General features: G+C 38.3%; 1 protein-coding gene across 1 annotated transcript; it reads left to right on the top strand.

Annotated features, from left to right (window-relative positions):
* Positions 1-1,111: 1,111 nt before the first annotated feature.
* Positions 1,112-11,896, top strand: LOC104419768 (aminopeptidase P1). Its single transcript, XM_039301790.1, has 17 exons — positions 1,112-1,204; positions 1,298-1,361; positions 3,208-3,347; positions 3,714-3,998; positions 4,088-4,210; positions 4,376-4,493; positions 4,539-4,690; positions 5,657-5,743; positions 5,888-5,949; positions 7,070-7,139; positions 7,529-7,663; positions 7,816-7,896; positions 9,737-9,791; positions 9,971-10,075; positions 10,219-10,290; positions 10,849-10,973; positions 11,583-11,896. Exons 1-17 carry the CDS (start codon positions 1,112-1,114, stop codon positions 11,742-11,744), a joined length of 1,929 nt encoding a protein of 642 aa, XP_039157724.1. The 3' UTR covers positions 11,745-11,896.
* The last annotated feature ends 2,787 nt before the right edge of the window (positions 11,897-14,683 follow it).

Consider the following 14,683-nt stretch of genomic DNA (forward strand, 5'->3'; position numbering starts at 1 on the left):
AGCTATCCTTTCATTTTTGACTAAGCAAATATCAGTACTCTCTCATCATCATCATCATCATCATCATCATCATCATCATCATCATCATCATCATCATCATCATCATCATCACCACCACCACCACCAGTACTCACTATTTAATAGTCCAAATTTAACAGAGTTCTTCCCAATTAGTTGAGGAACAACGATAAAATCAAATCTCACATCTAATTTTCCCTAATTTTTTTTCCCGTTTGACATTATCCAAAACAATAAGTTAGCAAAAAAACATTTTCATGATTAAAATAATAAAATTTACTTCATAAAAAGACCCCAATTAAAGTTAGCGTGTATGATAAATTTTCTATTTCTCTATTTTCATTTTCTGTTCCCGAAATAAGTTTGGAGCAGAAGTTTATTTGGTAACGCAATTTGATTTTTCTATATTTAGAATATATTTTTATTGCAGAAATAGATTTGAAGAAGAAACAAAAGTTAAAAATTTTTAACTTCTCAATTTCTGAAATAAAATTTGAGAAATCAATTTCTAGTAAGAAATCAATTTTTATTCTAGAAATTTTGTTATGTGTACCCTAAATATCTACATAGATTTCCATCACCGCCGCATCGACCATCCTGGTTGTTTGGAATTGGGGCCCTGGCGTTGTGACTCGATTTAGATGCTCCGATCGCACCTGGGTTTGCAAAGCCTAGAACCCGGGTCTTAGATACTCGGACCCAAGTCCTTGGTATGCAAACTTGGGCTCTCGAATTCGAGATCCTAACCCTGGCTCCCCAACCTAGTTTCAAGCTTCAACCAAGCCCACCGTTCGAAACTTAGGAGCCAACAGCAGGACCCGATCCATTGAACGAACGTGTCATCACTTCATTTCCAAATATCCCAGGAATTGCAAGGATTAACTGCAGTTTTAGGCATTGCCTAAAAGGAAGATATTGAAGGAATTGAAGTAAGTGATTTGTTGCATCTCCATATATTTCAATCAGTCTCTCTAAGCTCTAGCAATAAAGAGGACTTCTATTGAAGCGCTAAAAAAAAATTCGATTTTTCTTCCTGATTAGATTGCTATCATTACGAGAGATACCGCGTTGCAAAGTGACCCGGAAGTGAGAAATGGCAGACAAACTTGATGCTCTCAGGTCCTTGATGTCCTCTCACTCTCCTCCTCTCGATGCCCTGGTCGTTCCTTCTGAAGATTATCATCAGGTTATATTTTATTTCTCTCATTGATTATACCTTTTCCACTGTCAATCTTGTGGAGTTTCGCTGATGTTCAAGATGGCTGAATTGTTGTTGCAGAGTGAGTATGTATCTTCGAGGGACAAGAGGCGCGAGTTCGTTTCTGGATTCACTGGAAGTACCGGTGAGTTTCGTTTCACCTTTTCTTATTTTCTTTTTGCTTCGTGAACCACTTTGATCATGCATGCAAGAATCGCTTGAATTTAGTTTTGATCAATTCGTGTTCGTAAGGACCGACTAAAAGGTTGTGACTTTTGCTATAGTTTGGATAGATTTGTCGAAATAGGTTCTCAGACCCTTTATTAACCTAGAATTATCGAAATGGGTTATATAAGTCACCTCAAATTTAATGGGCCTAAACACACTCGGTTTTAAAATGAAAAGCCCAAAATAAATAGGCTTAAATGGACTTTACCCATCTTTCAACCCACACAAAATCTCGGGCCCAACCCAGTTACCCACCTGCAAGCCCCTCGTCGATCTTCTGCTCGAGCGTTCCTCCCCTCACGTGTTCGATCTACGGGCATGAGTGAGCTCGTTCACCTGCCAAGGGCTTTGGGCGGGCGATCGCCGTGGGAGTTCTCGCTGCTGCAGTTGTTGACGGCCATGATGGCGATGAAGGCGGCGGCAACCTGGCGGAGCACGGAGAGGGAGATGATTCATATCGGTCCCTAAAGCAGACATTATCAACGCAAGGCGCTAATATATGATGGGCCTTTCTCTCTCTAATCTTGTGGGTTTGGGTTGGATTTAGATGGGGCTGGGCTGGCTATAAGCCATTTAATAAATGGGTCAATTTGAGTTATATGAAAGATGGAATCTATACATAATCCGCTCAAATTCAACTTAACCCACCAATTTGCCATCCTGCACTCTTCTTACCTTTTTCTTGAAATTGATAAGTGCTTGAATAAATTAATTCTTTTGCCTTTTCCAACATATTACTTCTCTTGCTTTCGAATTCTTATTTTTGGATTGGAATCAATTCGTGGCATGCACATTATCGTCCCTTAGGAGACAAACTTTCGCAGGAATGTTAGTATTTACTGAGTTGGTAATCAAACGCTTTAATTTCTGCCGGGAGAACTGATATATCAGCACTATTGTACTTTCTTTTAGGCTTTTGCGGTCGAACATCTGAGTTAATATGTTTGAAGTGGTAGACATAGGCATTATCTGTTTTAGATTAATAAATCATTCCTACTGACTAGAAATGGGATGAACATTTGTATCCTCGTTTTCATGGCATTGTGGTTGACACAACTTTTGATTGTTCACTTACTGCAACCTTAAAAGGTTGAAAGAGTATTTCTCCGTTTAGTTGGATTTCAAAAGTTGTGGTGGAAGAGTAGAAAATTATTCTTGACTACATCCATTTCATTGCCCAATATGATGGCCAAAGAAAATGTTTATTTCTCATGACTGATGTTCTGAATTGATGAAAATGCCGAGGGATGAAATTGATGTTGTTATTTTCATAGGGATTTTCATCCTAAAATGGGTGAGGATTTCTTTCGGTTGATGCTGCTTTTGTGCTAGATTCTAGTACAGTTGTTTATGTATCTGATGAGGTTGTCCACTATATCGGCTGTATCTTGTTTTTAGAGCATTGCAAATGAGGTTTACATTATGTTGATTTTAAGAATCTCTTTGAACAGTCGGCTCAATTACCTGCTTCCTTGAGTGTAATTTCACATGCTTAAGATCTGCATATGCAACAAATGTTTGGTTGGGAGAAATAAATGAGGAAAAGGAAAAGTGTTTGCACCTTAATGCAGAGAAATTTCATACTTGGACTGTCATTTGACTGATGAAAGTCATCACTCATGTTTCACCAGCATCAACTCATTGATGTTTTTTCTTTCCGTTCAGAGAAATCTGCAGAAAATTAAGATGGTTAGAATTTCTATGAGAAATATTAAATATCCAGAGTATGTCTTAGTTAAACTCTTTTAATTTGAATCGTGCAGGTCTGGCTCTTATAACGAGAAAGGAAGCACTGCTATGGACCGATGCACGTTATTTCTTGCAGGCTGCTCAACAGCTTAGTGATCAGTGGAAACTCATGCGCATAGGAGAAGACCCCGCTGTGGATGTTTGGATGGTAGACGTGAGTCTTTATCTTCCCGTTGAATTTTGGACAACTTTCTAAGCATAATTTAAATGTTTATGACGATTGCCAATGAAAACGATGATTTTCTTTTACGTAAGTCCTGGCATACTGTAAAATCTGCTCTGAGTGGCTTTGTTGATCTTGTCTCATGTCTAAGCCAGTATCATGTTTTTCCCTTCAGCTAAATCTGGTGTAACCTATGCTCTAAGACAGTTTTAAAGTGCTAATGCTTATGCTCCTGCTTATGTAATTCTGAGCACTTGGTCTGAAGAGTAGGTTACTGTTGCTTACTTAGATTACTCCTGAAATTTTTTAATGTAACCATTTTGGCCCCATGTGGATTTCATGTCTATCCTTCATCAGAACTTGCCACATGATGCGGCAATTGGCACTGATCCTTGGTGCGTGTCCATAGACACTGCACAGAGATGGGAGCCTGCTTTTGCCAAAAAACAGCAGAAGCTGGTTCAGACTTCCACCAACTTGGTTGATGAGGTTTGGAAAAATAGGCCACCTCTTGAAATAAACCCTGTCAATGTACATGCCCTGGAATTTGCTGGTCGATCAGCCACAGATAAACTGAATGATTTGAGAGAAAGGCTTACACAGGAGAAAGCTCGCGGCATCATAATCACAGCCCTTGATGAGGCAAGATTTTTTAGATGGGCCATCTCCCAATCATATATTGCTTAGATACTTTTTATTGGCAGTATTCGAACTTAGCTATTACTTTGCAGGTTGCTTGGCTGTATAATATTCGAGGAAGTGATGTGTCTTACTGCCCTGTAGTTCAGGCATTTGCCATAGTCACGCGCACTTCGGCTTTCTTTTATGTGGACCAGAGGAAGCTATCTTCTGAGGTGTGATTATCTCCCCTTTTCCTTATGATATTGTCAGCATCAAGGCGTGGTTGGTTCTTCCTGACATATTCAGTCTCCATCTTATCATAATCAGATGTTTCTTATTATCTCCTGTTATGTTTTGTTAGTGATACTGTTGTTCTAAGCAGTGTGAATCATATGCAGGTAAGTGGCTATTTAATGGAGAATGGAATTGAAGTGCGGGAGTATGGTGCGGTTACTGCAGATGTGAGCTCACTTGCATCCAACCAGCTTGGCCCATGTGCATTCAAAGAAACTCAAAGTGAGGTTTCTGGGGGAACAGAGACCGGCTCTAGGGAGGATGCAGCTGAAAGCATTAAGACTGAAGCAGAAGATGGTGGAAGTGATGACTTGATATGGGCTGATCCTGGATCCTGCTGCTATGCTTTGTATTCTAAACTAGATTCCAATAGATTTCTCCTGAAGCAATCTCCTTTGGCCCTTGCAAAAGCTTTGAAGGTAATGTATGCATGCCCTATCTATATGAGGTTGTAATTGTCACAGATAATGATCTGAGTGTATGTAGTGATGTAATCATACATAAATTAGTGATCATCGAAATAAGCTCAAGAATCTGAGCTGGCACTGTATTGGAGTTGTTCTATGTTGGCAGAAGGTTCAATCTCATGATTGACTAGGGTCAAATTGGTGGACTGGATGCCATTTCATAATTCTGAAGTTTCACTTCAGGTGGAAATTGGCATTGAGATGTGCATGCTTTAGTGTGTCGTTGATATGAACAGGTCCTCTTTATATGGATGTTGATATGAAAGCATGAATATGATTCTCAATTGTGGATGCTCCATGATTTCCTCTTATGTTTTTTGGCCCATTACCGACATGAACAGATATGATAGCTTTTGTGCTGCTATTACCTCATACTTCCTGAACATTCCGTCCAACCACTTTTTGCAGGTGCTTCTTTTTATGGAGGCCTTTGCTATGTTTTTTGATATCTTAAGAATTGTGTCTTCAAAACACTTGGTTTTAGCTGAAATAATATGGAAATAAAAGCATTCAGTATTCTGAGGATCATAATTATTATGAATTAACCCGTAAGAGTTTCTGATAGTTATGAGCAGAATAAGTCTATTTAAATTGAATGCACGTGCAAAGAATCACTGGGATCTGATTTGTAAAGTATAAGACCATAAAGACTCTGCAGCAAAGAATTGATTGTTTTCTGCCCGGTCATCCGGCCATTAACTTGTAATTGATGTCATCATCTGGAAGACTATGAGCAGTGATATCTCATCTTTAATATTTTTTAGTATAGAAATATCAATTTGGACTTTACCATCCTACAATTTGATAATACCAGGATATTACTTTTTGTGATCCTTGTGGTTAATGTGTTGGTCAGCTACTCTTTATTATGAATGCATGCCAATTTTCTTTAATGAAGCCTAACTCCGTAAATTCCAGAATCCGATTGAGTTGGATGGGTTGAGGAAGGCACACATCAGAGATGGTGCAGCTGTTGTACAATATCTTGTCTGGTTGGATAAACAGGTATGCCACGGATCTTCTTGCATTAACCTTGAGAATTACTTGCCTTTTCCTTATCATACCACACATGGAGATCTTTTTTATGTTGATCATACATGAAAGTTACTTAAGTGAGTGATGAATGATCTTGTTTGTCTAATTGCTCAGATGCACGAAAACTATGGTGCTTCTGGTTACTTTGAGGAGGGAGAGACTTTGGCCCAGAAAAAGTTGTAAGTTCATTTCGCTGGTCGTAATTTTGTTGCAAGTAATTTTGGTTTGGATGCAATTGCAGTGGATTACTTATTCAAGAATAGATAGCGAAAGATTTTTAATATTATAGAAATAGCAAAGCAAAAACATTTGATAACTTGGATGAGTTTCCTGCTAGTATTCATGAGATGTGCCCACTCTAATCAATGAGTGGGAGGGGACATCTCAGCTCAGGTTACGAGCACCAGAGGCTTCTACTTTGCAGAAACATGTTAATTTTGAAGTCATCCCTTGAATCAGCCATGAGGATAGGAAGGCTTGCAGCTAGTCTATAATATCTATCTGTTGATCCTCAAACAGCAAGAGAACATTCCCTTGTTTGGTCATCCTTCATGCTGATGAAGCATGTGATTGTGTGAGATGTTGGGTGAAAGAAATGTCCGGGGTGAACCACTCCTGCTTGAATTAACAATTGTTGCATAAAATCTTATGAGAGACATTAACTGAGCCCCGATTTCACTGTTTTTCAATATGTGCATGAAAAATCTTCTGCTCTTTGAAGGTAACTCTTTTGGGCAACACGATGGGTCAATGCTAGTTCCATCAAGATAATTCTTTATACTTTTGGCCTTCCTATAAGGTCCTCATTGTCTGTCTTCTGTTAGTTGAGGGCACAGAATTTGAGCTGATGCACCTCCAAGGGGGGCTTGAAGTATACTGGTACCTTTATGGCTTGAAGCCATCTACCTCCTAATCATTTTAGTCTTTTAGATTTGGTTTCTAGATAACATGAAGCTAATAATTAAGAGGTCAGTACTTTGACTATGAACTCTGACATCCAAGGTCTGTGAATCTCTTCCATTTGTGTGTACTTTCTCTCTTTCAGAGACTTATCGTAAGCCTGTGAAGGAAATAATTTAATGCATTTTCTTTAAGGGCATGTGGGGTGAAGCAAACCTTTTATGTGTGCTTAATGTGAGTTTCTATAGTGTAGCTTATTGAAGAATGTATAGGCAAATTTCTAATCTCTCGTGCCAGTTGATTTAAAGCATCACTTTGTGTCTTTTTCGGTGGTACCTTCCAAAATTTATGTTCAGGGCACATATGCTTAACACGTCTGATTAAAATAATGTATAGCAGGGAAGGAAAGAAACTAACGGAGTTGACTGTGAGTGATAAGCTGGAGTCATTTCGAGCTTCAAAAGAGGTAATCTCCTTTTCATGGATTTTCACAGAACCGTGTGGACTCTTCTTTTTGTTTTTTGTCTTTTACTTTTATATTGGATTTGATATCTTACCAGTTTACATGCATAAGATGTTTCAAAACCCAGCTGTCTGCAAGGTGCGGTTAGTAGAGGAGTTACTTTTGCATTTGCTTTTTGTAATTTTGCATTATGTGAATGCTTGTAACAGTTCATGTATCACTAGTGATGTAATGGATAAGATATTCAAAATTATTTTGATTTGCACTGGCTACAACATGTTTGTGTGACGTTTTTTTGGAATAACCATTAATATTAATATTATTATTATTATTATTATTAATATTAATATTAATATTAATATTATTTATTTATTTATTTTTAACATTTGCAGCATTTCAAAAGTTTAAGTTTTCCTACCATTTCATCTGTCGGTCCAAATGCGGCGATGAACCATTATAGACCGCAGCCGAACACTTGCGCAGAGTTAGATGCAGATTCCATTTACCTATTTGATTCTGGAGCACAGGTATGTGAGCCGTGCTTCTGTTTGGTGTTTGTTAGTTAAAAATTGGCTGCTTTAACAACAAGGGCATCTGTCAATTTCCATCTTATCTTGCGATCTTTTTCCTGAGACTTATAGTTTTTTCTTTCTTGGTTTTGTGGATGCTGTATCCAAAGTATCTAGATGGAACAACAGATATAACTCGTACTGTTCATTTTGGGAGACCTTCAGCTCATGAGAAAGCATGCTATACAGCGGTGCGTTGTTTCAGTTCAGCTATGTTTATATTGTTACGTGGCAATTATATATGGTGGTCGAATCTAGGTAATTCAGTTCAGCTATGTTTGTATAGTTACGTGGCAGTTATATATGGTGGTAGAATCTAGGTAATTCAGTTCAGCTATGTTTGTATAGTTACGTGGCAGTTATATATGGTGGTAGAATCTAGGTAATTCAGTTCAGCTATGTTTGTATAGTTACGTGGCAGTTATATATGGTGGTAGAATCTAGGCAAGATTATAGATCTCATTCCTGGAAACATTTGACTCAGTAATTTGTATGCAAGAATATCTAGCAAAACTTTTCTTTCAGATGCCAATATACTACTTATTTCTGGATAGGCAACTAATGTGATCTCATTCTTTGATGGGAACTGAAGAGTACAGGGGGTTTTGAGGTACATCAAGTGCACCTAATGCATCCATCCTTAGCCCCCTTTGATTTGGTGGGTGCCAAATGAGACTTGTGTTCTTAGGGTAGGGAGTGCATCGGGTGTACTCCATAGTAGTGTACCTAATGTTTTCTTGAATATTTCTGTAATAGATGAAGTTCTTTTGACCAGTTTTAAGATAAAAGATGGTCTCGCATGTAGTTTTTGAAGCTTGAAATTGGTCAATGAAACACGTTAGTTTTGATGCTATCGTTAGTGTTTGCGGAAGCAATGTGTATGCAAGGGTGTGTTTTGGATGTGAATTATCAAGAGAGCAAAAGAATTAAGAACAAAGTGGGCAAGGGCAAAGTAATAATAGGAATGTGTAAAAGAGAGTGGAAGAAAAGTACAAGGGAATAAAAAAGAACGTTTTTTATTTATTTATTATTTATTGTAGTACAAATGGAAGAGGATGAGCTTGCTTACCATTTCTTGTTCTTCTAGGCTCCCCTTTCCTATTTATAGGGTGCTCCACCGACTAAGTACAACATTCTAGATTCTTGTAGAATGTGTTCAGGTAGGCTTCATCTAGGAAATTCTAGATTATTGTTTAGCCACTCTTCTTCTTGAGAATTCTACATTTGTGCTTCTACACTTTTCTTTGCCACCTAAGCTAGATTTTCTTTTATAAGGATTTTTCTTGTCTTTTCTAACTAATATCAATCTTGAAGTTTCTAGAAATTGAATCAATAGTTTAACAGCTAGAGATTCATCAACTATGTGCCATTGCTTTCTTTTGCTGCTCTTCCAATATTTCCAACATCGTCTGGCCTCCTTTGCTATTTTCTTATTCTCAGTGTCATTGGCTGCCACCATGACATCAGTCTACCTGTTCCTATTGCAGTGCTTCGTCTTTAATTTCTCTAATAGTCGTAGAACTTGAATATTTTAGGTCATATCTAGACCAGTCTCTAAAATGCCATTTACTTCTCAGGGTGATAAACCCTTCACCCCTCAGAAGCCATTACTTTTGCCTAATACCAGAGTAAAATGTTGTCTACTTTTGATAATTAACCTCTAGGTGCAGCTGGAAACCTTGTTGTTATATTTATTTGCCTTTGCATGTCATCTACTGTGTTTCCATCAGTAAAAATTGATGTCTCTGCTGCTACTAGCAACCTTGACTCATACATACACCTCACATTCTTGCACCCTAAATTCTCTGGCGGTAGTAGTGTAAGGACCTCATATTCCTGAGCACAGATCCAAGGTCTTATTAAGGAAGCACTGAAAAAATAACGTTAGTTTTTCTTTTTTTTCAATGCGCTTTGTCTACTCATTTCAATCTAGTTAATTCCTTCTCCCCCATAAACAGCAAGACCTTTGATTTCCAATTCATACCAAGTGTTAGAAGGGTCTGAGAGCTTGTGGTTCTGCACTCTGTCCAGGTACTGAAAGGGCACATTGCACTGGGAAATGCCAGATTTCCGAAAGGGACAACTGGTATCACAATCCTTCACCCTCGCACTTGAATAAACAACTGGTATCACAATCCTTCACCCTCGCACTTGAATAAATTTTACTTCCAAGCCAAGTTGTCAGTTTATTCAAGGGTTGGTCTCATCAACATAAGCTGAGATTTTTTTCCTTCATCTTTGTAAAATTACTATTAAATCTTTAAGGTTATGCTTTGGACATTCTTGCCCGACTACCTTTGTGGAAGGATGGTCTCGATTATCGACACGGCACAGGGCATGGAATTGGATCTTACCTAAATGTTCATGAAGGTATGTGGATGAGCAGAGACCAAGCATGTTTAGTGCCATATGTGGCCATGATATCTGCCATCCTAGCTTAGTCTGGGCAAGCTTAGCTAACTTTTGATACATAATCTTGCTAATGATGTTTAACTTGACCTTTCAATGATCAGGTCCGCATTCAATCAGTTATGGAACACGGGCTCTTAATGTGCCAATGCAAGCTTCAATGACAGTTACAGATGGTTAGTATTTGTAGTGTGTCGGCTCGTAATTTGTGAAGATTATTAGATGCCTGGGACATTGCTATCTCAGCCAGTCGATGTATAAGGCTGGGGTGATGTGGTCTATTCACCGTGGTCTATGCACTGGGAGCAATGCTTCCAGAATACGTAATAATTACTCTCTAACATTTTTGTTCTTGGTTATTTTGTGGAAGGTGAAATATGATAACATTCTGAGTAGAAGAGAGTTCCATTGAATTTGGTAGATTTGAGAGCAGCTAGTAGGATTTGATTCAATTGTATCTGGAGTAATTTAAGGTTATTAAGTACCGTGAAACTGTGAAATTATTCAAAGCTGTTACTTGGAATGCTACTCACAACTGCCTGTGTGTCTATATTTGATGTATATTCAGATGTCTTTCTTAGAAGAATCAGCCCTATTTTTGTAATTGGTGTTCTGTATTACTGTCCTACTGCTATTGTTCATCACTTATTTTGTGAGGCATTTCATGAACCATAATTTCAAAATCCTGTTGCATCGGGGTTGTATTGATTTCCTTATATGGAAACCTTTTTCAGAACCTGGTTACTATGAAGATGGGAACTTTGGTATAAGGCTGGAGAATTTATTGGTGGTCATTGAAGCGGATACGAAGTTCAACTTTGGTGACAAGGGGTATTTATCATTCGAGCATATAACCTGGGTAAGTTGTTATTACATAAAAGGGTATTGCCTACCAGTTGGTGAAGGTGTTTCCTTGCTTTTCTTCCCTGTAGTTGGTGATATTTCAATCTCGTTGACAACTTTGACGAACTTTGATGTTTTCTTTGCTCGGTCACTGGTTGAGTCATCTTTTTACATTTTTAACTGGCGACTAGTGGTCGGATTTTTTTGGGTGGATAGAATATAGAGAGAATAAGGGGGGAAAGGATACAAATTTGCTTTTATTCATCTTCGGAAGAGCATAACAAACGAACACACAGGGCAGACCGACAACATTTGAAGCATAGGCAGAAATTATTATAACCTGTTCAATGCTCTTGTTTCCTAGAGGCATGATGTTTGAAGTAAAATGTTATAACCTGTTCAGTGCAAAAGACTTGCCTTAAACGTTCACTAACTGGAAAAACTAAATTATTATCAAGCCGGTCAATTTATTGGAGAATCATCACCCCCTCATTTTCTGTCATAGGCATCATTGGAGGTTAACGTCTTATGGGATACATAATTTTTTTTGGGAGGTGGTAACGAATTGAATGTTATTCTAAATCATCAACTCCTCTTCCGTGCTTATAATCTGTTTCCTATCTAGGCACCATATCAGACCAAGCTGATCAACTTGAGTTTATTGACGACTGAAGAGATCGATTGGCTCAACGCATACCATTCAAAGTGTAGAGACATATTGACGCCATACTTGGATGATGCTGAAATGGCATGGCTGAAGAAAGCTACCGAACCAGTACGTGCATGAGCAAAAACTGCGGAAAACTCCATTTGTTATCTCTTATCTCCTTCTCCATCCATTATGGATTCCTGCCCCAGATTTTCTAATAAAGGAGAAAGGAACTCGGTGCTTAAGTGGTAGCATCTGAGATTGCTATTTCGCTTTTACCATGTAGACACATTGGCTTCATTTTCTGAATAATAGTTCATCGTAATGATTTCGTTCCTGCTTACCTTTTTTCTGCATAATCGAACAAGTGGCGACATTTAGACTTTTGCAGCCAACTTGTTCGTCAACATAGTGAAGTCCTTGAGCGTATGGGGGTTACACCAACAATTGGGTGGTGGGTGGTAATGGATTTGGGGAGAAAAAGCCTTCTGAGTCCTGGGTTTTGGTTGCGGTGTTGCACTTCATCAGTTATTGAAAGAGAAGTGAGCTACGCATCTTTGAGATCTTCTAGTTATGGTTGTTTGTGCTATCGTCGTGTTTGATAAACACTCGTTTTCTGTGAAACGAGCATGCCGGAGTATTTTGATTACACGTTTTGCAGAGATATCAAGCAGTACGTGTGGTGATTTTCGCTATGCTACACATAGACAAACAAGGATCTGTAGGGATTGGCCTGATGACAGCTCTATGCCGAGAGTCGAGACAACTTAGGTTCTCGGTTTCTATCTGTACTTCTCCTAGACCGAGTTGAGATATAGCTATCATTCAACATCGTCTCTCTCTCTCTCTCGTCGAACATGGCGATGAAATGGTCGTTGACCCTTTTCTTCTTTTTTGGGGTGGCTAAGCGTCGAATGAAATTGTTTCCACGTGTGGCATGCACGAGCCATGAATGGCGGGACTGCACTGACCGGAGAAGGCAGGTCAAAGAGATCTTCAATCTCCTTTGTCGATAAGAATGCATGTGCAGTTCCTTATAGAAACACGCTGGTCAACTATCATCTTTCCTTCTCTCCCTTTTTCCGAAAGATTCGGTCGTTACTTTCTATCACGTGCGGGCGCCAATGAGCAAGTTCTTTGTTCTTACCATATTTCAATGATTTTTTGTCTTCTGCTGAAGCCGAAGTGGTTTGGTGTAATTGTTTTAGAAGCACGAATAATTTAGCCATTAGTCAGGTTCTAGGGTTCACTGCTTAACTTATTATCTTCAGATCGAGCTCATCGAACTCTCTGCCAATCGACATGCACATCCCTATGATTTTGTCGGGATTCCTTTTTAGATTCCTGTACTTTGTTGGTTTACTACTCCGGTCGTTAAAATTAAAAAAAAAACAGCTGACTTAGCAGCAGTCATGAATCGTTTGTTAGCTGTCCCTCGGGGCTAGAAAGCTAGGATGCAGAGAATCTAGCTGGGAGTAAGAGGAGGCATGCACTCTTTCCAGGTATGATATTGAAGGGTCGAAAATAAGTCCTCCCACCGAAGTTTTGCTCAAAGTTCGCCGGAAATTGTGGAGTCAACAGTGACTATTGACACGTGATGCCTACCTGTAGAAGCTCCCAAATTGAATTACATATTGGTCACCGTATGTGATTTAATTTGTTTTAGTGACAAAACTATTGCCTTATCATCTTTCGATAATGCAAACTTAATTGCTATGATTGGAATTCCATCCGCAATCTTAGGGAAATGTCAAATCAAGGTTGACTATTAAATTACCATTTCTCTAAATCTGAGGTGCCCGATTTAATTGGTAGTCCCATTGACATTAATTCTACTGTATCCAATCAGGGCATGCTTATTTTCTTGCTCATATCCATATAATCGGATCTAGGACTACTTTTAGAGAATGTAAATAACTTTTGAACATTCTAGCTCCAACTTTAACTCACTATTCAAGAGGCGAAGTATTTTAGACAGTTCATGGAAATTGGTGATTCAATCTCAACTCTTGAACAATAAATATCTCTCGGGAAAAAGTCACTTGATAAGGCTATCGATATTAACAAACCATGTACAAATTATAGCGAACGTCGTTTGAGGGTTATTTGGAACGCAATGTGTAAAATTTTACTTGAAGTCTTTTCATCCAATATCATGAGGACTAGTAGTGCTGTAAAAACAAAGTAGATGAACTAAACTTGCATACTTCAAGTGTGATTTTCTTTAAAGGCTGTACACGTACAAGCCACTTGTCAATAACCAGTGTTGATTCTCACATTAATTAGCTTAATACATCAAGTGTCCGTGGATGGATATTCATTTATCGATTTTAATGCTAAAAAACAAGAGGAACTCGCAAATTCAACTATCTAACCTTATTTCAATAAATCAGTGCCGTATCTACCCAATTAGATTATTTGGTATGGGGACTTGTCCTACGCAATAACCGCAGGGATTTTGCTCCAACTTCATACCCGAAAGACAAAAGACAAGAAGATCTGGATTAACGGCCGGAAAAGAAAAGGAAAATGCAGTCAGAATCTCATTCTTCTGCCATGAGAAATAATACGGGTAATGCCTAGGGATGTGCAAAACAGATCACCTAAACCAGATCAAATCGTCCGATTTGATTAAGCTTTCGGTAGTATTGATCTAATTCCCAATTTTTAAAAGTGAAATTGGTATCCGAGTGGTCTGATTTCTAGTTCTAAAGGGGAATTGAATCCGACCGACTACATATACATTTTTTTTTTTTTTTTTTATAAATTTCTTCAAAATAATTAGTAAAATGTGGCGTAAACCCCAAGTGAAGTACTTTAGTCCTCTCGACTTCTCGAGTCTTGTCCAGTTGCTAGTCGCCAGCATCAGTTCGCCATCTCTCCTTTGGCTCGTCCACTTTTTTATTTTATTTATTTTTTCATTTTTAAACTTTCATCATAAACATTAGTAATACATTTATAGTTGGCATGTTTTGATCGGGCTATATTGATTCGTCATCACAATGGCTTTTACTCACATTTTTTTTTTTCTAAAAGAGTAGTAGGGAACACAATTCTTATTTAAGAACATATGACAT

The sequence above is a fragment of the Eucalyptus grandis genome, chromosome 9 (assembly GCF_016545825.1).
Source record: "Eucalyptus grandis isolate ANBG69807.140 chromosome 9, ASM1654582v1, whole genome shotgun sequence".
NCBI classification, from domain to species: Eukaryota; Viridiplantae; Streptophyta; class Magnoliopsida; order Myrtales; family Myrtaceae; genus Eucalyptus; species Eucalyptus grandis.

What these genes read in the sequence shown, in the direction of transcription:
- LOC104419768 (XM_039301790.1), top strand. Translation starts at nt 1,112, where the DNA reads ATGGCAGACAAACTTGATGCTCTCAGGTCCTTGATGTCCTCTCACTCT. An exon ending in CTTCTGAAGATTATCATCAG is followed by an intron (nt 1,205 to 1,297) that starts GTTATATTTTAT and finishes TTGTTGTTGCAG; the next exon opens with AGTGAGTATGTATCTTCGAG. An exon ending in TTCAATGACAGTTACAGATG is followed by an intron (nt 10,291 to 10,848) that starts GTTAGTATTTGT and finishes AACCTTTTTCAG; the next exon opens with AACCTGGTTACTATGAAGAT.